At 41.3% G+C, this 24,094-nt stretch overlaps 1 protein-coding gene across 1 annotated transcript in view; it reads left to right on the forward strand.

Annotated features, from left to right (window-relative positions):
* Positions 1-2,652: 2,652 nt before the first annotated feature.
* The window catches only part of ETF1 (eukaryotic translation termination factor 1), a 28,818-nt gene continuing 7,376 nt past the window's right edge, over positions 2,653-24,094 (forward strand). Inside the window, exons 1-6 of the mRNA XM_035110163.2 lie at positions 2,653-2,789; positions 3,036-3,166; positions 19,876-20,051; positions 20,135-20,274; positions 22,692-22,830; positions 23,429-23,619. Of these exons, the coding sequence (XP_034966054.1) occupies positions 3,081-3,166; positions 19,876-20,051; positions 20,135-20,274; positions 22,692-22,830; positions 23,429-23,619 (732 nt within the window). The 5' untranslated portion in view covers positions 2,653-2,789; positions 3,036-3,080. The remainder of the gene's footprint in view (positions 2,790-3,035; positions 3,167-19,875; positions 20,052-20,134; positions 20,275-22,691; positions 22,831-23,428; positions 23,620-24,094) is intronic.

Consider the following 24,094-nt stretch of genomic DNA (forward strand, 5'->3'; position numbering starts at 1 on the left):
GGATATGAACACTATAGCACTCTCTGCTAGCGTTCCTTAGTCCTTAGAGGCACATATTGCCTCATATACTGCAGGTACGTAGTATGCAGCCATAAGGAATGCTAGACATTGAGACTTGTCTTCCACTAATTTGTCTAGTCCCCAGTTTAATGGTGTCTGTATTAAATTAATTTATTGTATTGCATTTATATACCACGTTCTCCAAGGCGCACAAGTTGGCAGCCGTTACTTTCTGCACCTGCTACTTATAAGAACTAGATGGAACTTCCACATATGGAGGCAGTATACCTTCTAATAGATTAACCAGGGGCCAAAAAATGAAGGAAGGCTATTTTCATGCCCCACTTGTCGACTTTTTTTTGGAAATACCAGTTTACCAGCATTCAAAACAGAATGCTGTACTAATTTGACCTTTTTAGTCTGACCCAGCAGGACTGTTCATGGGTTTTTTTTTTTTTAAGGCTTATATAGATTCATGGCACATGAATTAGCCTTTGGAGCAAGATAGTCTATCCAGTTTCTATGTTGGCTCAACTCCAAGCATTCTGGGATTACACGGATTGTCTGTACCCATTTCAGTCTGGCTTTTAGCCTGGTTTGGGGACTGAAACACAACTGTTGATTCTAGTAGAGGACCTACACCGGGGGAGAAAATAGAAGGAATGCAATACAGTACTGTTGCTTCTCTTGAGACAAATAAAATTAAAGTAACAACAGACTTAGCAGCTTTGGATACCAAATGGTGTTATAGGCTTCTAAAGTGGAAATGGGAGTTAAATGTTCCACATTTGCTCTGCTCCATGGCACAATTGACACATTATTAAGTACCGCCAGGCTCTTATTTTGTTCAACATGCTTTAATTTATTATTTACTTACTAAATTTCTATACTGCCCTTCATCCAAGTGTGAGAAAGACTAAGACAGGATGTGTCTCAAAACTCAGTGGAAAGTTCCAGGGTGCCACGTCAGCCAAAGTTAAAGGGTGCTATGTCAGCTAAGTTAGGGTATAGATAAGGAAGTATAGCCCCTGCTTGCTTCCTAATAAGGTTAAACTTTAAAATAGCGAGCGTAGATTGGTTAATGTATAGAAATGTGCCATACTCAGATAGATTGTAAGCCAAGCCTCTAAAAGAGGGGCGGCAGCAGTAGGGATATAAGCTTGAGCCTGTACATTGCTCAGGGCTCTTCGTACCACTCAGGTCGAGGAGCCCGCCTTTGCAAACGCGTTACAATAAAGAGGAACTGGTAAGACTCACTTCGGTGTCTCCTTGTCTGATTGCAAGTCCACGTAAGGGACTTCTCACACAAGGATCACAGGACAGTCCATTCCATCTACATGAAACAGCTGGACGAGGTTGTTTGGGGATGTCTTTGTGTGTGTGTAAATTGCTTTAACGTGCCCCAATATGTCCTTCTGCATTATTTGTAAATTGTAACATAAGCTGCCTTGAAAAATATAAGGCTGTACGATGAAAATATTTTATTTTAACAACTAAAAACACACCCTTCATGGACAGAGACTGTACATCTGAGTAGCAAATGAAGTCAAGCAATGACCATCTCCATGTTACCCTGTTTATGGGCTTCTTAGAAGTCATGGCTGTACTAGATGGGGACTTTGCCTGATGTCATTCTTATGGCAACACTTGTCAGTACAGGCGCTGCAGACAATCAATGGGGTTTACTACTACTGTGTTGTCCTGCATGCAGGTTTCTAGAAGCAAATGACTGGCAGTGCATAGGAAACAGGATCTTGAAATGGATCTCACCAAGTGTGGTTCTTTTATGACCGAACCACATTAAAGGTGAGGGGAGCGTGGTCATGACCAGCTAGTAGCCCACATTGGATAGCTCTCTGGTAGACTCTTAATCGCAAGGTCATGGGTTCGAGTCCCACATTGAGCAAAAGGTTCCTGTATTACAGGGGCTGGACTAGATGGCCCTCGTGGTCCCTTCCAATTCTATTATTTTATGCACGTCTAGGAAAAATGTCAAAGGTAGAGGACCCCCTATGCATGTCTACCCCTGGCTCCTTTGAATTCCATGTGATCTAGTCTTAAGTGTACTACTGCTTAATCAATGAAAGCAATTACTGTAATATTAATTGGGCTCCCTGGTTTAGCAACAGAAACTTTGGGGAGCGCCTTATTCCAGCTTCTTCCACACGTCGACGTAGCAAATGCTATCGGTCCACCCCGCCCTGCGGAACTCTTGGACGCGGCTACACACGTTCCGCCAAAAAGGCGTGCGCGTCTCCTTTAAAGGAAACGCACCCTGACGCGAAAAACGTCGATGACACGGACAACGCGAGAGCCCCGCATCCTTCCTGCGTGACCTCCCCCGTGGCAGCAAACTACGCCTCCCGGCATGCCGTGCGCTGCGGAAAGCGTGACGGAGCGGGAGGGGGCGCCTCCGCGGAGCCACCCAAAGGAGAGGAAGCTAGGCAGGAAACGCCAACCAATGAAAGGAGGAGAAGTGGCGGAAAGCTCGCTCCTCCGCCTCGCGCACGCGCGTTTCCATCCTTTCCCTCCCCCTCCTCCTCCTTCCCTCTTCCACTGCGTGCGTGCGGGGACCGGAACTGACGTCAGGAGCCCCATGTGAGGCGATTGCAACACATGCAGCGCGGAGGAGAGGAGGAGAGGAGAGGAGGGAGGGGGCGCGAGCGAGCGAGGGAGGCGGAAAGGAAAGGAAGGAAGAAGCCGGTCAGCGACGTCACAGGCGCCGTCGCGAGGAGCCCTTTGCTGCCGTCCGGAGAAGGAAGGGAAGGGAGGCGGCGGCGAGGCCTGAGGTAATAACGCGCGCGCGCACTCACCCACCCGTTCTTTCGCCTCAGAGGAGCGCTTGGCTGGGCTTGTGGTGGCCGCACTCCCGGGGTGACGAGAGACCGGGGCGGGCCTAGCCTAGCCTGCGCTGGGAGGGACGGCTTTTACTTTTTCCTCAGCCGAGGCTCCGTTCTCATTTCTGTCTCTTTTTCCCTCTCTCTCTCTCTCTCTCTCCGTGTGGCGGCGGCGGCCTTGGCGGTTGACTTGAACAGCCGCAGGAGGGGCGGTGGAGGAGGAGGAGGAGGAGGAGGGAGAAGATGGCGGACGATCCCAGCGCTGCCGACAGGAACGTGGAGATCTGGAAGATCAAGAAGCTCATCAAGAGCCTCGAGGCGGCGCGCGGGTGAGGGCGGGGAAGGGCCTGGGCTCTCTCGCCGGGGGTGGGGGTGGAAGAAACCTTCAGTTTCGGGTTATAAAGGGGGAGGGGATGGAACAAGAGTCGCTTCACCTCCCCTCCCCCACCAAAAATAATAATAATAGCCTCTGTATAGAAAACTTAAAATTTCAGGGAGAAAGCCAGGTTGAAGTATTCTCTCCCTCCCCCCCTTTCAAAACTGGATTGGTTCGCTCCTGTATGGAGAACTATTCAGTCGTCACCTGTGTGGAAACCTTCAACTCCCCCCCCCTTTTTCAGACAGCTATAAAGCGATTCAGTTCAGACATATGGGTGCCCCCCCTCCCAACGAGTTAGGCCTTTCTTCCTGTTGCCTCTGTTTTTGAGAGGCCGAGATCCATATGGAGCTACAGGTGCATAGAAGGCAAGGGGAAGGGTTGTGGGTTTGTCCCGCTTGGGCACCTAAGAAGAGAAAGGTGAATGGTTTGAGTGCCCAGTTCCCAACCTTGACTCCCTAAACAAAGAATGTGAAGCATGTGGGTTCGTGTGACTTGGGCCCTGCTTCAAAGGCTGTATTTAGCTTTGTCTCTTGGTATCAAGAGTCATCTTACCCCTACACCCCACCCCATCCCCTGCATTTCATCATCCGTAGTGGAGACATTCCACTATCCTGGGTTTCTTTAAATTTTTCCATTCTTAGTAGAGAGGTGTTTATAGGTGAGGTGCAGTTCTCTGCCCTGTGTTGTCTCTGGCTACATTGTTCCACTTTCACTGAATTACATGCTATGGCTTGCTTGGTAGTCACACTCACCTGTGAAGGAGGAGTAGCTTTAAAAAAACCCACACTAGCGTCTTAGTTTATAAAGAGATTAATTTTGGGCCAAAAATTCGGCCTCATGATTATAAAGCTATGTTTCCTTATGCAGTTTTCCTTCCCTTTTCACTGTATTGTACACATTTGGATGACTATTTTTTGTGCTTAGTTTTTCCTAATAAAGAACTGTAGTATTTTTATGAAGGCCTGCAAATGAGATTATCAGGGGGTCACCAGGTAATAGTAGCCTTTGTGGCAGTTGCTTTTATTTCAGAGCTCTGAAGTTCTCCATGCACTGAAGAGAGTGGGAGAGTCTCACTTTATACTGGTTGGGAAGAACAGGGCATGCCTATTTCTTCCTCCCTACATACATGGATGACTTGATAGAGGGGAGGTGCTGTGCTTTGGTGATACTGGATTGTCTCTCAAGCCTATCATGAAGTGAGAGTGATGCCTGCCTTCTGAATTACCTGTGTGCCAGAGGACTTGGGAGTGGTGTGAATTTAGTGGGGATCACACATAGTGGCTCACTATAAAAGCCAGCCGGAATTGGTTGGTCCTTCAGGAGGGAGACTACTTAGCTATAAATTCTATGCATGCCACCTGCGTATTCCTGAATTACAGGGGGTTGGACTAGATGAGCCTTCAAATCCCTTTCAACTCTATAATTGTATGATCCTGTGATTCTTCAGCTGCCAAAGAAAAGCATAGACCAGACCAATTATCCTCCTAGATTCACATGGGAACTTTACATTTCCCACTTTGCTGTGTGTTTTGTAATGAAGTTAAATCGATCCCCCCCCCCATTTTTGCCCTTGTAGGTTTTTATGTATTGAGCTGAAAGCATTTAATATGGCAGTCTGGTTTTGGGAAAAGACACATGGTACCCACACATTGGTGCTCTGTTCATTAAACTCTTGCTCTCATTTTAGAATTAAATGAAGTTAGTGTTTGCTGTGTGACTGGACAGGTTGCTAGACATCAAACTTCAGAACTGATATGCTCTGGTGGAAACTTGTGCAGATTATGCCTTTATATCATTGATATCATTCTCAGAAACATTTTTCTTGTTACCTTACTTTGTGTATGCCTAGCCTCATAGCTCCAAATACAAGTAGAATATTTGCTAAAGGAGCTGGACACTTTAGCTCTTCATTATGGATTTATTGTACCTTGTTTGGAGTCTATAGTTAAATCCCAGTGGTATAACTGATCTAGTAGTCTGATTCAATGGCAACTGCTTATGTCTAATGAGAAATCACTGGCTCTTCAGTATATTAGCAATTATTCCTCATACAGAGAGTGCAAACATTAATTTTATAGGCAACCTTACATTTTCTATGTTGGAGGATTATGTGAAATTGGAATCCACATGCCAGAGAGACATGCTACTGATTTCTGCTGGCACTTAATGTGCTGCCACTGAAAAGAAGTCTGTATTGAACATGTGTCAGGGAGACAAGGAATGCAAATTGTTTACAAGCTCCCAAGTGTTTGTAGCAGCCTGGGAAGTGAGGTGGAAATTCTCTTAGATTGTAGTGGCCAACATCAGGATACAAAGTGCCACAGTGTCTTGCACAAAGAAACTCCCTCCTTCTGGTGACAGACATCTAAAAAGCCTTTCCGAAGGTTGAAGTGCTCTGTGAATGTATACTGGGTTGCCTGGATCCCACCCACTGGTTAATTGATGATAATGAGAATTTCTGTGTTGGTAGTTGATTGGATACTCTTTCCAGATAGTAAACTTTGATAGTCAAAAAGCAACATGAGAAGGTCTGCTTATTGTTGCTAATGCTTGTTGTACTGAATTTTAGGTTGCCGAGGCTTCAGGTTGACATTTCTGGAATATGGTGTTAACAGTCTCACAAGCAAATAATAAGGGCAATGGGAATGTCTTGTGTTTTTTCAAAATAAAAAGGTAACTGTGAAAACTGAAAAGTCAAGAAGGAACGATCCAGGATGGTGTCTTTCATTGTGTGGAATGTGCCACACAGCACTGGGACTTTTAAAGTGATTGTGTGTACAGTGGTACCTCGACTTACAAACGACTCAACAACCAAATTTTTCGACTTACGAATGGGGGTAATGGCTGCGTGCTTATGAATGTCTCGACATCCAGTTTTAGATAGGGATTTTTTGACTTACGAATTTTTAGATAGGGTTGCTTCGACTTACGAATTTTTCCATTTCCAATGCATTCCTATGGGAAATCACATTTCCAATGGCGTTTTTTGACTTAGAAATTTTTCGACCTACGAAGGTGCCTTCAGAACGGATTATATTCGTAAGTCGAATACCACTGTATCTGAAGTAGGAGCAGCTTCCAAAACACCACATGTAGGATATTCTGTCTATGAATCCCATGTGTTTTTTTTTGTGTGTGTGGCATTGCATACTCCATATGGCCTTATTGCCATGTATCAAAATTTTAATAAACATTACATTCCAGTAACATGCCTGATTAGATTTCGCTGCTAATTTGGGGAAAAGGCTGGAGGAAAACTTTTGAGGTTGAGACTCTGAGTTTTGAATACTGTGTAGCAAATACTAAGGTTACACAGTCCTTACAGCTCTGCCCTCACCTTCAAGTATAGATGAACTTGCCCAAATTTTTGGCCAAATTAAAAAGAATAGTATCAGAAATCATAACCAGTGTTAGAAACTGAGATATGAAAACTAGGAGCTGAATGGCACCTTAAACCTAGGTTATGGGCGCAACAACGGAATGTCTAGGCACACTTTTTTGTAACAAGAATAGAAAGCTGAAAGTGAACAAACTGCAGCTAAAATATTTTTGAGAGGGTCTCTTCTCCAGTCTTCAGAGAGTAGCTGGAAGGCAGAGAAAGGTCCTCTTTTCCTTCCACTCTGCAGTTTTAATCTGAAATCTTAAGCACAGTACTGTGCCAAGAGTTCAGAAACTGTTTTACACTTGGTATGTTTATAAAAAGAAAAGGCCATGACCCGAAGAAGACTCGAGACAGATCCTAATGTTAATTTTTCAAACTCTGGCTTTTTAGAAGATGTGTATATATAGCTGAGGATAATTGCATAACCTTTTGCATGCTGCTGTGAGACCTGCTTGGAGGAACTGGGCTTATTGTTTGTGGTGAACTTGCTGAACTTGTACCCAGTTAAGTGCATGTTAGGATTAAGATCATTTTTGAATGTGCTGTGTCTTGTGGGAAAAGTCTTTCTCATGTCTCTTTACTTTACAATTTTCTAATGCCTAGCAACTGGTGTTAGGGTACAGATTACTGCAGGAGCAAAATGGTCTCTCAGTTTACTGCATTTCAAAATGTGGAGGTTTAGATTAAATAGGAAACTTACAACTTTTTTGACAAGTGGAGAGTCTTGTGCTTTATGAAGTCATGCAGCCCAAAGCATCTCTGGGCTTTGTGTGCGGCATCGGTTAATTAACATACTATGCTGATGATTTTGACTTCTATCAGCTCAGGCTGTTGGCTCTGCGGAGGAACATTGCAGGTTTTCTTTGAAATTTTTGTATTCTGACAAAAATACAAGTACTGGGGGGGGGGCAAGTGTAGAAAAGATTGAGAGAATGGGTTTAGAATGTGAAGGTAATTGGCTATTGTACTGCTTTGCAGAAGATAAAATACTTGTGTGAGCGGCTCCTTGTGTGATCAGAAAAGGCAGTTCTGCTCATACATGGAGGTATGTGTCAACCATCACTACTCTCCTCTAAGTGTGACCACCTACACCACATCCTGTTCCATTTCTGAGGGTCCCTGAACCCTTGGGATCACCTGGAAGCGGAGCACACAGGGCTGCAAGAGGAAGGAAATGGCAGTCTCAATTTTACAAGCAGTACTCTACTGGTGATCCTTAGGAGGCAAGCCATGTTTGTTAACTGTTAATATACCAGTACAGGATGACAGTTTTAGGTACACTTATTAGAACATATAAGTTACTGTGATGATAGACATAATGAAAGTATGTTTCTATACAGTATTTACAGTATAGCAGGTAGCAGATTTTCTGCTTGCTAAAAAAATTGGAAAACTTTCTGATAATCCTAATTCAATTGGAATCTTAATATGTTTGTGCTGAGTTTCAGTTACCTCACCCCCTCCTGCCCTTTCTCCACTATTTACAAATAAATAATGTGTGAGACACCAACATATATATATATATATATATCTCAGAGTAGAGATATTGAAATTGCAGGATTTAAGTTAGCTCTGTGTACGACTTAGTTGGATACAGCTCTGTTTACTGCTTTCCCCATGGCCGTAGGGGGGGGGAGGTGCAGGGGCGGAAGCAAATTGCATCTTTGAAACTACTCAGTGTCATTTTTTGAAATGAAATAAATCCCTTTATGGAAAACTTTCAAACACTCATCATTGCCTCAGGTTTTAGGAACCAGAAAATTGAGGTAGAGCTCATCGGTATGTTACTCAAGCCTTGGCTTTTGGGCCCCAATTGCTAAGAAAATGGATGATGGTTTTGTAGCTGCCAAGCATCACATGCCTAATTTTGCTTGCTGCTGCTTTCTGTTGAATCCAACCACTTTAAAGCCCAGGTGGAGTGATATTAGATGGAAAGTATCAGTTAACCCTTAATTTAAAATAGTGGCAGAAGGGGGAAACTCTGTTTATTAAGTCAGTTGACAAACTTTCATAGGCTAGATTCTTATTTCAGACCACCAATTTCCAGTTCCAAATGCAACAGTAGCCCAGTTCACATGACAGAATTATTGATTTAATAAAGAATAATACTATGGAGGTCATTATTTTTGCTAGTATCTATGTTGTGTTTTTATATTGTAAATTGCCCTGTGATCTTCGGATGAAGGGCAGTATAGAGATATAATAAGTAATAAATAAATAGTAATAAACCATTGTTGATAGTATACCATAATCTTGCCTGCTTTGCTTCTCACCTCTTGCCTGTGGTAGAATGAATTATTATTACTGCCAAACAGCCAGCATACGCATGTGGTAGAAACAATCTGTAATCCCCGGTTTAGCGTTGCATTCAATCCAGAAATTGTAGTTTGTTTCACTCCAAATAAACTACAATAATTGATTCAGTCATAAAGCTAAATCAGGGGTCTTGACTTGTTTCTCCTGTGTGGTGGGTGGTGTGGAGCAAACCTAGCAAGACAAGCAAAGTCCATGCCCCAAGAATTAAGATCAAACAGTAATCCTATACTCAATTTCTTTTACTGCACACTACTGCTAGATAGGCAGTATATTACATCCCGCTTACTTTAATCATTACATTCATCATTGAGAATATTGTCAAAGGAGCTATAAAACCACAACAAATAATATTTACTGCTTGGATTTAATAGTACAATTGTTTCAAATCTTATACAATCCTCTGTTCCATTAAGTGGTCCAATAAACAATAGCCTTTTTCAGGAGTACAAATACTGGATTTTTTAAATTGAAAAGTTTGAAGAAGCTCCTTAAAAAATCACATGGAAAGTTTATTAGCTGTCCTGCTGAATTTGGAGTGGGACTGTGGTAAATGTAGAAGGATAGGAAGCCATACAAAGCACTGTACAGTCATACCTCGGTTTAAGTACGCTTCAGTTTGAGTACTTTCAGTTTACTCCATGGACCCATCTGGAACGGATTAATCCACTTTCCATTACTTTCAATGGGAAAGTTCGCTTCAGGTTAAGTACCTCTGTTTAATAACCAATTGTGTACTTAAACCGAGGTACCACTGTAGTCCTGACTCCTATGATCCTTTTTTATTCTTTCCACACATATTCATATATCTGAAGTACAGGGAATGTCTTAAAGTTTATGGAACACAGATATCGATATCCAGAACAAAGGTAAAATGCATCGCCTCTTGTTGGGAACTGCCTGATTGCCAGGTTGCACTCTTTATTTCCAAGATGTCTTCAGAGGATAGTGGTTGGACTCGGGAGTTAACCTATGGGGAATTGCACAGTTTCAAATTGGCTCCTATGTTCAGTATCTATATAAAGCTACTGAGAAGGACTTTCTGGAGGTTTGGAGTGTGGTGTCATTGATGTACGAAAGACATCCAGCTGTATTACTCTCCTGTTACCCAGAAGCAATAGTGGTATGTCTGATGAGACTAAATAAACTTGAATCCAGACAAACACACATTCTTTTGAATGGAGCTGCATTCTACTTGAAGCACCAGGTACTGTTCTGGACCAAATTTAGTTCTGGATACCCAGGTTGTATATCTTTTTTGCAGATTAAATTGCTGTATCAACTATGCTCACACATAGAGAAGCAAGATCTAGGAAGTTTAATATACTCTTCTTGATTTGAGATGGTTGGAATTAAGTGGCATATAATTTATAAATAGTTGAAATAGAGCATATTGACTCTTGACATGGAATTGATTCCAAAAACTGTTTGGAAGATATATTGAATACGGAAGTGGGTACTGAGTTTTTAACTAAGATTACTTATGGAGGGCCCACAACTTTGCTGAGGAAGCTCCACTTGTTGCAGATTCACTAAAGGATGCAACCCAGCATGGCTTTTAAGTGGTGAGGGGAAAAGTGTCCTACATTTTTTCAAAGCTTTTCTTTGGTACAGGCAACTCTGGGGTTATGTTCCAAGGCACTGTGCATTTCAGTGAAATTGCAAAAGCCTACAAACACCCTGTGCTGCTGCTTTTTGTGACATTTTTCGGTCATTTCCAGTTTCAGCGCATATTGGATGCGCCTAAAACGGTTGTTGCCTGTACAGTGGTACCTCTACCTACGAATTTAATGTGTTCCGAACGCACATTCATAAGTCGAAAAAAATGTAAGTTGAATCCCATAGGAATGCATTGGGAGAAAAAATCTGTAAGTCGAAGCAACCCTATCTAAAAATTCGTAAGTAGGAAAAATCCTATGTAAACCGCATCCAAGATGGGGGACGGAGCTCCGTTTGTAAGTAGAAACATTCGTAAGTAGAGTTTTTCATAAGTAGAGATACCACTGTACTCTTGAGTTGCCCAGCAGTAGGCTTCCCCCCCCCCATGTGACTGCTTTGATTGGAAGCTTGCAGGATGGTTGTGCCATTCTGGTTGTGCTTTTCTGAGCAGGAACCACATTAAGGTGCATGCTGATAGCCTCCTAGCAGATCAGAGCTTTGGACTCTTATAAGGCTTGGAGACGGGAAGTTGAAATTCAGATATTTAGAAGAGAAAGCCATAAACATAAGATGGGGAGGCATGTTGAAAATCTGTTTATCCATAACAGCCTTGGCCAACCTAGTGCCCAACTTGTATCATCCCCAGCATGGCTGTGCTGTCACACTAAGCCTCATTTGGAGAAGACGTGTGTTCTGTTCACTTGGAAGTGCCACTTATTTTTAGTACAAATACTGACTGCTCTTTTGTCTGCCTTCGGAGAGTCTGGTCTCACTGGCTGATGTAGTTGCTTCCTTACTCTTTCATAGAGGAGCTGCATTACCTAATGTTTTTTCCTGTTTAGTGCTGATGGCAGGAATTATCTAGCATGATGTTAGCAACTCTTTTGGAATGCAACTTCCAAAGTGACCCTTCTCAACCAATTGCCTACCCATTCCTTCATATTTATTTAAATATTTATGAATCACCTGTAATTATATATCTCTAAGTGAGTATATACTCACCTCCATTCTTCAATGTGCTTTTAAAAAACGTTTTATTTTACACAAGCAATAGGTTGGCTAGAAAACACAGAAACTTATGTTTTGGTATTAGTGTGCTTAACTTGCACATTTTGGGGTGTCGGAAAGTAGGCCTCGTTTTTGTGGGGAGCTTAATGAGAAAGTTATATCAGAGACAGATCATGTGTTTTTGTCTTTAAATAGTAATTTCCATTTGTGCATGAGCAGTTTTATAAATAAAATGTTCTACCTTGGTCTATGTTTCCCAGAATTATTTTGCCAGTGCCTTCTGTTTATATCATATCTGAGGGTATCCAACAAAGTCTTGTTAGCACAATAATTTATGTCTTTGCAATGGGACTTTCTATCGCTGTACTTGCCCTTTGCTTCCTCCCAGATCTACCCTGGAAGTTTGCGGAGAAGCCCTGAATGAATTAGAGAGGAAGAACTAGGCCTGCTGCAGAGGTGGAAGTCTTTGTGTTAACAGGATGGCTTTGTTGGAGACAACTCAGTTGTGCACTCAGATTCTACAGTCATACCTCAGATTGCGAACGCCGCGGGTTGTGCGTTTTCCAGTTGCACTCCGTGCCGAACCTGGAAGTCCCAGAACGGGTTACTTCCGGGTTTTGGCGCATGCACAGAAGCTCAAAATGACAAATTGCAGTTCCAAATTGCATCACGTTCCAAATTGCATCACGTGTGTGTGCAGATGCAGCGCTGCAGGTTGCGAACGTGCCTGCACGGATCATGTTCACAACCTGAGGTATGACTATACTCAGACTATGACTTCACCGTGTGCCTACTCTTGTGTCTGTTGCTTAACCTTTTCATTATCACATTATTTCACATTTCACTTCAAACCATCTTAGCATTCCATGAATCTGCGCCCCTTTCTGTGTCTTCATAGTGCGTGTTGAGGTGGGGAGCTTTAGTGTGCAGTCCTCTGGGCCCAGGATCCACCAGTTATTGCCACATTATATATCCCTAAGGTAGAGGAAGAAAGTGTTTAAAGAAAAATACATTGCATGTAAAGCAGTGGGTTGTTTGGGATTTTTTTATGGCATGCTAGGTCTCCACTGACTTAGATCAGGAAAACCTAAGTCTTAGAACATGCTCAGATGCTTTTTGTTTAGTTGCCTAGAACCATGGGCTGGTAGTTGCATAATGGAAACAACATAGGACTGTTCCTGCCTACAGCCTCAGATTCTAGTAGACAGTATACAAAGTAGGAGGAGGATGGGGTTAGGAACGAAAGCATTGGAGCAGTTGCACTTTCTGGTTAACATTAACCTTATTCTAGAACCTGAGCAGTTTGTGTTGCAGAATATGCTACCTGCCCTCAAAGCACTTTTCAGTGAACTGAGTAGCTACAAAGAAAAAGAAACCATTTGTCATTGCCCTATAGATTTATTCCTTAGCACCCACAACAAGCTTTGCCTAGGGTGGAGTCAAAACACCAGTGTGTGTGATTTCAGCAGCTAGGCAACTGCTCTAGTGGCCTAGTAACCAAAGTGGGATTGGAGTGTTGCTGCATCAGCTGTTTATACAAGCTTCCTGTTTGGCTAGTAAATTGGCACTCACTTTGTCTCTCTAATGATAATCCATATCCTAGCTTGCATAAGCTGTGAGAGCAGTCATTTGGTCTAGTGACCAAAGAGAACCCCCAAATGTGTGCACTGTATTGAAATATTACCCATATGCTCTTGTAATAGTGTTGAACTTGGACGTAAGCGACATAGGTTTAAATTTCTATTTGTGAAGCTCCTTGGGTGGTTGTGGGGAACCCCTCAGGTGTGGAACAGTAAGAAGTGTGGTTTTGTACTATAAAGTGTTTTGAAGACACCTTTTGGCAATCCATAGAATGACCTCATGAGCTGTTATTTAGTCATTTGTTTCATAATTTAATTATTAAATAATAAGCAGTGCTAATTGCATTTGTATGACTGCCCAATAGCAAATGTTCTCTTGTTGGCTCATGATTTTTTGATTTTTTTAAAGAAATGCAGTATTGAAAAAGCATAAATGAATTCTAGCGGAGAAAGTAGAACAAATAAAACAAATACACAATATAACACAAATTATAAATGGAGGCGCCCAGATCATTAAGCATATGTTGTTTAAAAGAGCTGAGTGACTACAAAAGACCACAAGAATGATGCTGGGCACATTTCTCTGGAGAGGCTCTTCCTTAACTGAGGTATGCTTCTCCTGGTTTTTCACTTGTAACACACGAGAGAGAGAGCGCTAACAATTTTGATCCTAGAAAGGCTGAACATTATTTTTGGTAGTTTCTAAAGATATTTTACCATTAGCCTGTGTTGTAATTGTACATGTTAGATAGCCTGAGTTCTAGTTAATCAACATACAGTGTTTGATTACTGAAGCCAACTGAGGATTCCAAGTTGTCTGAATAATTGACAGTATTCAGGGATCCGTTTCTAGAGCACTGAAACTACGGAATGCTGAAAGTTAATCTGAAACTTGATTAAGACAGCACAGATCTGTTATCAGTGATCTTGATCACAGTTTGTTCTGATAAGATATTTAACCAGCAGATGGCAGCAGTGTATTCCACGAGATGGCAATTGGTATCCTTTTTTAAAATGACATAAGGTAAAGGTACCCCTGACCATTAGGTCCAGTCATGACCGACTCTGGGGTTGCAGCGCTCATCTCGCATTATTGGCCGAGGGAGCCGGCGTACAGCTTCCAGGTCATGTGGCCAGCATGACAAAGCCGCTTCTGGCGAACCAGAGCAGCACACGGAAACGCCGTTTACCTTCCCGCTGGAGCAGTACCTATTTATCTACTTGCACTTTGACGTGCTTTCAAACTGCTAGGTTGGCAGGAGCTGGGACAGAGCAACGGGAGCTCACCCCGTCACTGTGATTCAAACCGCTGACCTTCTGATCAGCGAGCCCTAGGCTCTGGGTTTAACCCACAGCACCCGCATCCCATCAAAAAATGACATAAGGAAGTGAAAAAACTATTCTGTCATTGAAGTGATTTTTCATTGCATCCTTGAGTAGTTAGATGTAGAAATTGGCTTGTGTGAAGTGGCTGTAATGTGATGTAGCTGCTAAGGGATACTGTATCTAAGTGGAAATTTAAGATAAGATAACAGGTTGTGTGTCCCCCCCCCCAACTGAAGTATATACCGATAGATTTGGAATTTTTTGAAAAGTTACAAGAAACTCGACCCAACTGTAGAATAATATGGTACAGTACAAACTTTTTAAATGGCTATTCTAACAATTAGTATCTTGAAGTCACTGAAAGTGCTTTCATGGAGTTTCTAATCTAATTTGCTATAGCAGTAAGACTGCCATGTAGTTTTCATACTGTCTGCACCTTGTCTGAACTACAAAACACATTTTAGCACCCTGCAGTAATAGGTTCAATATGTGGATGGTTTCATACAACTTCTATATATATAAAAATGTAGGCATTGCGCACGCAGAGGTCACAGCCTTTCTCTGTAACCGCTGAACCAAATTGCATCAAATTAGGACAAAGCGTATCGCCCATCAGTGAGGGATCTGGCCTAATTTTTTTTTCCAAAAAAGCACAGCTTTCAAATCTTAAAGAGTGATTAAACACAAAAAAAGGTGGCGCACAAATTAGACATCACCAGCAAAAGCTCTGAAGGGCGGCGCCAAATAATGACATCATCAACCAAGCAACTGAAACCACCAAGGCGGTCATTACCAGACCTCTAAGCCGCTGCCAGGCTGCTAGGCCCCCACTAGACGCGGGGGGGGGAGAGAGGGCGAGCGCCCGGATCACAGGACGCAGCACGGCCTTTGTTTTATGTAGGCCCCTGCCAGGCCCCACTAGGCCCCAAGGGGGGGATAACCCACAGCAACACATGTTGGGGCACGGCAAGGGGTTTTTACTTTAAAATTTAGCGGGGTGTTGTGTCACATGTGAGGCTCCGGTGGCCATTTTTAAGTAAGGGCAGTCGTGCCCCTTTTAACCTAGGCTTTATACTATGGCTGATTGCAAGCCTATGCATCTTTAAAAACAGGGTGGATAAAAATCAATGATTTTTTTTAAAAAATCAAAAAAATCAGATTTTTTTGATTTAAATCGGATTTTTTTGATTTAAATCGATTTTTTTGATTTAAATTGGATTTTTTTTAAATAAAATGCTTTTTGAGGAAAATATATTACCACCCAAAGGTTATTCCATCATGAAATAAAGATTAGTTTTTTTAATTATTAGAATAAGGTTGTATATGTTTAATTTTTGGGGTAAATAAATTCCATTAATCCATCCACAATGTCATGCTCTTTCAGAGGTTTTTGTAAGATTATTGGGCAGTTTCTCTGCCTACAAGATATTATCACAGGTGCTTGGTTTACTTTTGCAGTTCTCAAAACTGAATTTGACTCAACAGAGATCACATGCCTCTTCTTCCCAGCAAAAATGTTATAACATGAACAGAGTTGAGAAAAAGACCTTAATCCTATTGTTCTACAATACCTATGAATACAGAAACAACCCCTTCAGTGCTAAGTTTCAAGAAGTTCAGTGAATAGAATAGAAACAATATGTTTCTGATTGTTTGGAGTGGACAGTATTTAAGTTTTTCATGTGTAGGCTGGGCTGACAGTCTAAGTTTCTTAAAATATATATATATTGTTTTTGTTTAGCCAAATTAGTTAACAAACATGGATGTTTGTTTAAGCAAATAACATATGCTGTAATGTTATTGTTTCAGTTGAATAAATCTATTTAAATTGTTATTATTAAGGTAATGATTATTTTTCTCCTTCCTAAGTACAACAGTAAAGTTGTCCAAATATGAATGATTAACCTATTAAACTGGGGATAAAAAACTAATATGAAAAGTTGCTATTCTAAAAATCTTCATCTACTTGCATATTAAAGTTATACCAGCAAGAATTAGTCTTTATGTAGAAAACTATGATTTAAATCAAGCCTTACTGACTAGTGATTTAAATCGTGATTTAAATCGTGATTTAAATCAGTTTGATTTAAATCAAATCCACCCTGTTTAAAAACAACAACTATGCACTTTCTTTCCCCAGTTTAAGTTCTCAGATATTTGCAGTGGCCAATCTCTCCCCCCCCCCCCCCGATTTACAATCTCCTATCTTCCCCTTGCCACCTCCTGGGTTTTTTATGGAACCGAACAGCTCGGGCGCTTCGGAACTTGCCTTTTGTTGCTATGGGGCTGTGGGTCTTCGCTATTTGATTCCCCCCCCCCCCGGTCAGGATTATTAAAGTAGTTCTCTGGGTTCTCTGGGTCACCTACTCCAAAATTAGAAAATCCAAATAACAAACACACACACACACACACACACACACACACAACCCCCCCAAACACACAACAACGCCCAAATCATACAATATCCACCAAAATAAATGGCAACCCCAAAAATACAATTAAACGATAATAAATTCTGCTTCTCATGTTCTTATTTAAAATAATAATAATCTAAATATATAAAAATGTTCACGATGTGTGTGCAGGGGCCAGTGTGTGGGGATACAGGGGGGAGGAGACAACACTCCCCGGGGGAAACAGAGGGAAGGGTATCCTACCAAAACACAGGGATGAGCCAGGGGGTTGGAGGGAGGAGGGGCGGGATACGTCATGGATCTGGACAGGGTGGGGGGAATCACAGGGATGACCCACAGCAATGCGTGGCCGGGCCAGCTAGTTTTATATAAGATGTAAATTTATATAGATAAAGTGTCATAAATGGTCTTGCCTTAAAAAATAAAAAAATCACCTGACGCAGCTGAATCATTTATTGTACTAGTCTCATGGTATAGGTGCTGTAAAGTGCACTACAGTGAAAATCCACATACAGTGGTACCTCTACTTACGAATAACTCTACTTACGAATGTTTCTACTTACGAATTTTTAGTTAGGGTTGCTTCTACTTACGATTTTTTTCTCCCAATGCATTCCTATAGGATTCGACTTACAAATTTTTTCGACTTACAAATGTGCGTTCAGAACGCATTAAATTCGTAAGTAGAGGTACCACTGTATCTGAATCAAAAGGAGTAGGTCTGGCGACTTCCTCTGTCCATCATAGCCAATGTTAGAAAATGGGATAAAAAAGCTAGGTGCCCAATGGGACCTGGGTTGTGGGCACTTAAACAGAAGGTATAGTCATTTGGTGGGTGGGGGGCAGCAACACTTTTTATTTACTATTTTTATAAGCATGAACTAATACACAATTCACATAAGTGACACATTTTTAAGATCACAATTTTAACAGAAATTGTTAATAAATGTTTAATTTGGTGTTTACAATAAAAAAATATTGGTAGCATACTTCAGTTTCCGAAACACTCTACTCTTTATTGTTATACTCCTTAACATATTGTCTATCCTTAACATATACCGTGAAGCTTCAAAGCACATACATTTCAGTATTCCTTGAGTGTCAGCCAGGCACAAAAATTGGCACTGATACCTTTTAAGATTGAGAATCTTTAGGTGCAAAATGTGCCTGGTGCCCTGCTAGTTTTGAACCCTAATTGTAGCTATGATGGTTGGGAGAGCAAAGACAGAAAAGACAAGAGTGTTATCTTACTGCTAGTGACTGACATATTAAGAGCTTGCATTTTGTAAGCATAGTTAAATTTTTAATGTACTAGAAATTTTCTCTCCCCAATATCTGTGTGGGTTAGTTGACAAGGAGAAAGGTGGAGATTTTGGGGTTGTGCTTGTTTAAACAATTCAGTAAACTAAAAAAATGAAAATTACTGAAGCATGTGGTGGGCTTGTCCCATTGTTAGATTTGCATTCCTGGCTGCTGTTATGAGTCTTTCTCATAAAAATATGTCACTATAGAACTCCCATATGCCAGGACATTCTATCCTACCTGTGTAGGCTTGCTCTCTCATTGAGTACAAGGTACTTGTTATGAGTCAGACTTCTTGTCCTAAATTCAGGGTGAGGAGAAGTAAATACTGTATATTCAATTTGATCTAATATTTGGGGTGCTTGAATTACACATCTTATTTTGACTTTATTGTACAGCTTTCCTAGCAATCTTGCTAGCCCTAGCACTTAAAGCAAACAGAATAAGTTGCAGTACAAATCTTTTGTCAGACTTTTAGATGTCAGGTTAAGACTTTTTTTATTTACTAAAGCATTTTTTAAAAAATTCCATACCCAGGCATGTTTTGTGGTTTTATCTGTTGTCTCTTGGGACTACATTTTATTGTATTGTGAATGATATGGCTCACTGCTGTGACATGTGGTCCAGTGAAGGGAGGTATAGAAATGTCTTAAAACACATAAAACTCCCCTCTGCGTGCATTTGGAAGCTTGCTACTACCTAAGAGATAATAATTTTTAGAAAATAACACTAATAGAAGTATGCAGCCTCCAAAGGCTATTTGAGTTGCCCATTCTCTTTTGCCCCTTACATTGGAAGGAACCGGCTAGGAAGTTAAGGCATTAATGCCTCATAAAGCATATAGACTTCAGGGATGAAAATACCTGAAGAAAGATTTGGTGTTTCTCAAGATGCAGTAGCCTCAAAATTTCCTTTGCCTTCTGGGTTGGTCCTTTCAGTTCAGATAAGGCAACGTTAAAGGTATAGGGACTATTTCTGTTTGGCTCAAAACAAATCAGAATAAAAATGTGCTTCTCTTCATAAACATTCAGAATTTGTGATGAAACCTTTAAATATTCTTACCATAAATATTAGGAACTCCTTAATAACTGGTGGAAATTCCTTTAGACAAAGACGAGAACGACAAATAAAGTTGTGGGAGCTAACTTTGTCATCGAGTCTTTATAACAGCTATACTATGGTAGTATGTTCTAAGACAGGCTTCCTCAACCTCGGTCCTCCAGATGTTTTGAGACTACAATTCCCATCATCCCTGACCACTGGTCCTGCTAGCTAGGGATCATGGGAGTTGTAGGCCGAAAACATCTAGAGGGCCGAGGTTGAGGAAGCCTGCTCTAAGAGGTAGCCTTTTACTCCCCCTGTTTTAAATTGAGGGGCAGCCAGCTTCAGTCCACAGCTTGATTCTGGGACTGCAGATCAGGTGAGTTTGACCCAGAAGGCATGGCTGCTATTCACTGTATAGAACATTACCAATTTGGTGTGTACATAGGCTCGTAGTAGTCCTGTGGTACTATAAGCAAGAGGCCTGCATGGAAGGCCTTATTTCCAAAAGGATGTTGCAAATAATGGAAAGAGAATTAGTCTTGAACTTCTGAGATTAGTTTTGGGCATGTTTTCTTCCAGGCCTGAAGTCACACAACTTGTGTTAACATAGTTTCATTTCCTTCTTCCCTAGCAATGGCACCAGCATGATATCATTGATCATTCCCCCCAAAGACCAGATTTCACGAGTAGCAAAGATGTTAGCGGATGAGTTTGGTACAGCATCAAACATTAAATCTCGCGTGAATCGCCTTTCAGTCCTCGGCGCCATTACATCTGTACAGCAACGGCTAAAACTTTATAACAAAGGTAAAAATTTATTCTGCTTACTTTATGAATAACTTTGTGCTTGCCTTGGCATCATCTAAGGTTGCACCCTGTGCTTTTTACAGTACCTCCAAATGGTCTTGTTGTATACTGTGGAACAATTGTGACAGAAGAAGGAAAGGAGAAGAAAGTGAACATTGATTTTGAACCTTTCAAACCAATAAATACATCGTTGTATTTGTGTGATAATAAATTCCATACAGAGGTAAGTTTCATTTTGCATTTCTAGCCAGAAAGTAAATTTGGCTCATGATAACTTTGCTCAGTTTGCAGTACACTCATGAATAGTTATTGTATATAATGTGTTGCTAACTAGATGTTAATCATAACAACTTATTTCTGAATTCAACATAAACTTGTGTAAAGGTAAAGGGACCCCTGACCATTAGGTCCAGTCGTGACCGACTCTGGGATTGCGGCGCTCATCTCACATTATTGGCTGAGGGAGTCGGCGCACAGCTTCCAGGTCATGTGGCCAGCATGACAAAGCCGCTTCTGGCAAACCAGAGCAGCACATGGAAACGCCGTTTACCTTCCCACCGGAACGGTACCTATTTATCTACTTGTACTTTGACGTGCTTTCGAACTGCTAGGTTGGCAGGAGCTGGGACCGAGCAACGGGAGCTCACCCCGTCACAGGGATTCAAACCGCCGACCTTCTGATCGGCAAGCCCTAGGCTCTGTGGTTTAACCCAGAGCGCCACCCGCGTGGGTTTTGAAGTATTTTACTTCAAACATGATTTCCTGTTTCTGTCCACATACAAAGATACTAAGCAAGGTTGTTTACTTATACACCAAGCGTACAGACCTTTCCAGAAACAAAGGCTGATAGCCATCACAAATGGTGGGATCCAAAGGTTCATTTTTGTCTGGAAGGTTGTAAATGTGATTGTGAACTGAGCAAATTGCAGACTTTTACGGAGCATAAAATGCCAGACCACACGAGTGATTTCAGTGGACTGTTCCAGTGGACTGCCCCCCCCCAAAAAAAACCTGGAGTTGACCACTGTGATTTACTAGGCCTTACCTTCCACTTCAAACACATAATTATAGATAAAATGTGTGATAGCTATTGTGTTATTTCTTAGCCCAGAAACAATTCTGATTTATTGGCTAATTTTTCCAGGTAACCATGAGCTTGCCATGTCAGTGATGCCCAGATCAATTAATATTGGTGTACTGTGTTATGCTCAGTGTTAAAAACTGAGATAATGAAAGCTAGGAGCTAAATGGCACCTTAAACCTAGGTTATGGGCGCAACAATGGGATATCTAGGTGCACTTTTTGTATAAAAATAATACAAAGCGGAAAATGAATGAACTGCAGCTAAAATATTATGTTCATTTTTCACATGTCCTTCCCCTGCCCACCCCCTTAATATTCTTGAGAGGGTCTCTTCTCCAGTCTTCAGAGAATACGTGGAAGTGGGGAGGCAGAAAAGGGTCCTCCTTTCCTTCCACACTGCAATTTTAATCTTAAATCTTAGGCTCAGTACTGTGCCCGGAGCTCAGAAACTACCCTCGCTAATGAAATTCCCTGTTGCAAAATGCGCCTAGAACAATGGGAGTTACAAACACTGGTTATGCTCCTACTTTCCTGGGAGAAACACTGCATTAGTGTTGTGGGGAAGATGCAAAAACAGTTCCCACTCTCACTGTATATATTGGGAGAAATTCAACATTTTTCTGATCATTCCTTCAGCACAAGCATTTTGACTTGTGCTGAAGGATTGAAAGACTTGAACTTGCTTTTTCTGTATTGATCTAAATAAAACAGTAACTATGCTTATGGTTCCTTTTTAATATACATTTCTGGAAGGATTTTGCCAGTGTTACAGCCACCTGCATCTCAGAACATATTTGTAATGACCAGTTCTTTCATATAGTGTGCCAGTCAATGGAGTTGTGAAAGGCTTTTAATAGCTTAAATTGTTGCACACCCCTAACACTGTTTCTAGTCAGAAATGCTAAGCTGGCCACCTTGGGCTGGCCATTCCAGCCCAGTCATATTGCACCTGTGTTTGTTGCTGTCATGGTTCTTGAGCTTTGATGTTCCTGTTTGATGCTCACTTACTCAAACAATTGCTGATTGCCTTAGGTGAGCAATTAATTGCAGGGATGGCACAAAATGCAAGCTTCAGACTTTTATTGTGTATAACTAATACATTCTCCATCAAGCACCAGTTTGAGCTTTTTCTCTTTTGATGCTTGCTTTTCTTTTCCCTTCCACAAAATAATGCATGCTTTTTTGTGTAGAAGTGTTTTTATTGGGTTGCCCATTTGCTACTTACTGAAGCTGACTTCTGATTATTTCCCTTTGCTTAGCTTGCACATCATCATAATCAGAAATAACTTGCTCACAGTTCTCTCTCTAGCAAGCTTAAATGGATGCTGCACAGTGAACAGTGACATTACCAAATTCAAAAAGGCCCTAGATGAACATAATTAACTGTTTTTTACATGAGTTTGAAGCGAGTTGAGATAGATTCTCAGAGTCTAAAAGGGATAAAGGCATTCCTTCAGGAGAACATTCCTCCTCCTCGATTGATTGTACTGATGCAGACTTTCCATAACTATTGAATATCGTAAGTATAACACTGGCATCTGCTGCGTTGATTTTCAGGCCCTTACAGCACTACTGTCAGACGACAGCAAGTTTGGTTTTATTGTAATAGATGGTAGTGGTGCACTCTTCGGAACTCTTCAAGGAAACACCAGAGAGGTGCTGCACAAGTTCACAGTCGATCTCCCAAAGAAGCATGGTAATGTGTAAAAATAGCTCAAGAATTATTAATAGTAGATAAGACAAATCATGGCTTATCAAGGAAAGAGATGGTTGGGAACATTTGTAGGGAGCTCTGTCATGTCATTTGGAAGGAGGGATACCTAAATTACTGTTTTCTATGCTATTTGGGTAACTTGAATGTAGTAATACTGCAGATAGATACAGACCAGCATCCCATTGCTTAAAGGCTTTGTGATTTTGCAGAAAGCTGCCATTGCACTAATAAAGCAGTCAATTGACACAGCCAGTAATAGTGCTTTGTGCAGCAAATATGATCACTAAATAGGCTTGGTTTCATGGGATGAGCACTATCCACGATGTCCTCACACAATAATGCTGTTGTGGTAATTGCAGTTGAGTCATAATTTATAATAACAAGTGTCTGTGAACATTAATATAGACATGTATTTTGTGTGAACTTGGTTATATGCTTTGACAAACATGTGGTCCAAGCACTTCAAAGTACATGAAAGAATTCTAAAACATTGGCTTAAAAAAAATGGGGGTGGGGGGGAAAACGCGGGGATGAAAACAACTTTCATTATTGCTGTGCTTTTACCTCTTGTCTCTCAAAGGAAGAGGAGGTCAGTCTGCCTTGCGTTTTGCTCGTTTGAGAATGGAGAAGCGGCACAACTATGTAAGGAAAGTAGCAGAAACGGCTGTACAGCTGTTCATTTCTGGCGACAAGGTGAACGTGGCTGGTCTCGTTTTAGCTGGGTCAGCTGACTTCAAAACTGAACTCAGTCAGTCAGACATGTTTGATCAGGTAAATGGGGATTTTGGATGATGAGAATTGCCCATTTGTAATGAGGGACTGCTTTCTGCTGTTGACTTGATACAGATTTTAATACTGGTTCTAATGTGATATTGGGCTTTACAGTTTTAATGATGATAATTATAATTATATATGAAAACTTCTCTGAGGTTATTGACAAAGAATAGTATAGAGATTTATTCAGTGAATACGTAAAATAACTCTGAGAAGAAGCTTGAAAGAGATGTGCAGGCGCTAATGTTCTATCATGTGACCATTGGAATCATTCAGATAGTTCTGTCTAGACCTGGGTGTTCACCAAATGCTACCCATGTATTTGCATTCTTTGCAAAATCAAGGGGGTTTGCAAATTTACTCTTGAAATGATAACAGAGTTATTTGCTACCCCTTTTTTGAGAGTGGGATTTCACTGCCTTCAAGGTGAAAGCCTGATATTAGTTACCCAGATTCTCCTGATTTTAGTATT

The sequence above is a fragment of the Zootoca vivipara genome, chromosome 3 (assembly GCF_963506605.1).
Source record: "Zootoca vivipara chromosome 3, rZooViv1.1, whole genome shotgun sequence".
NCBI lineage: Eukaryota > Metazoa > Chordata > Lepidosauria > Squamata > Lacertidae > Zootoca > Zootoca vivipara.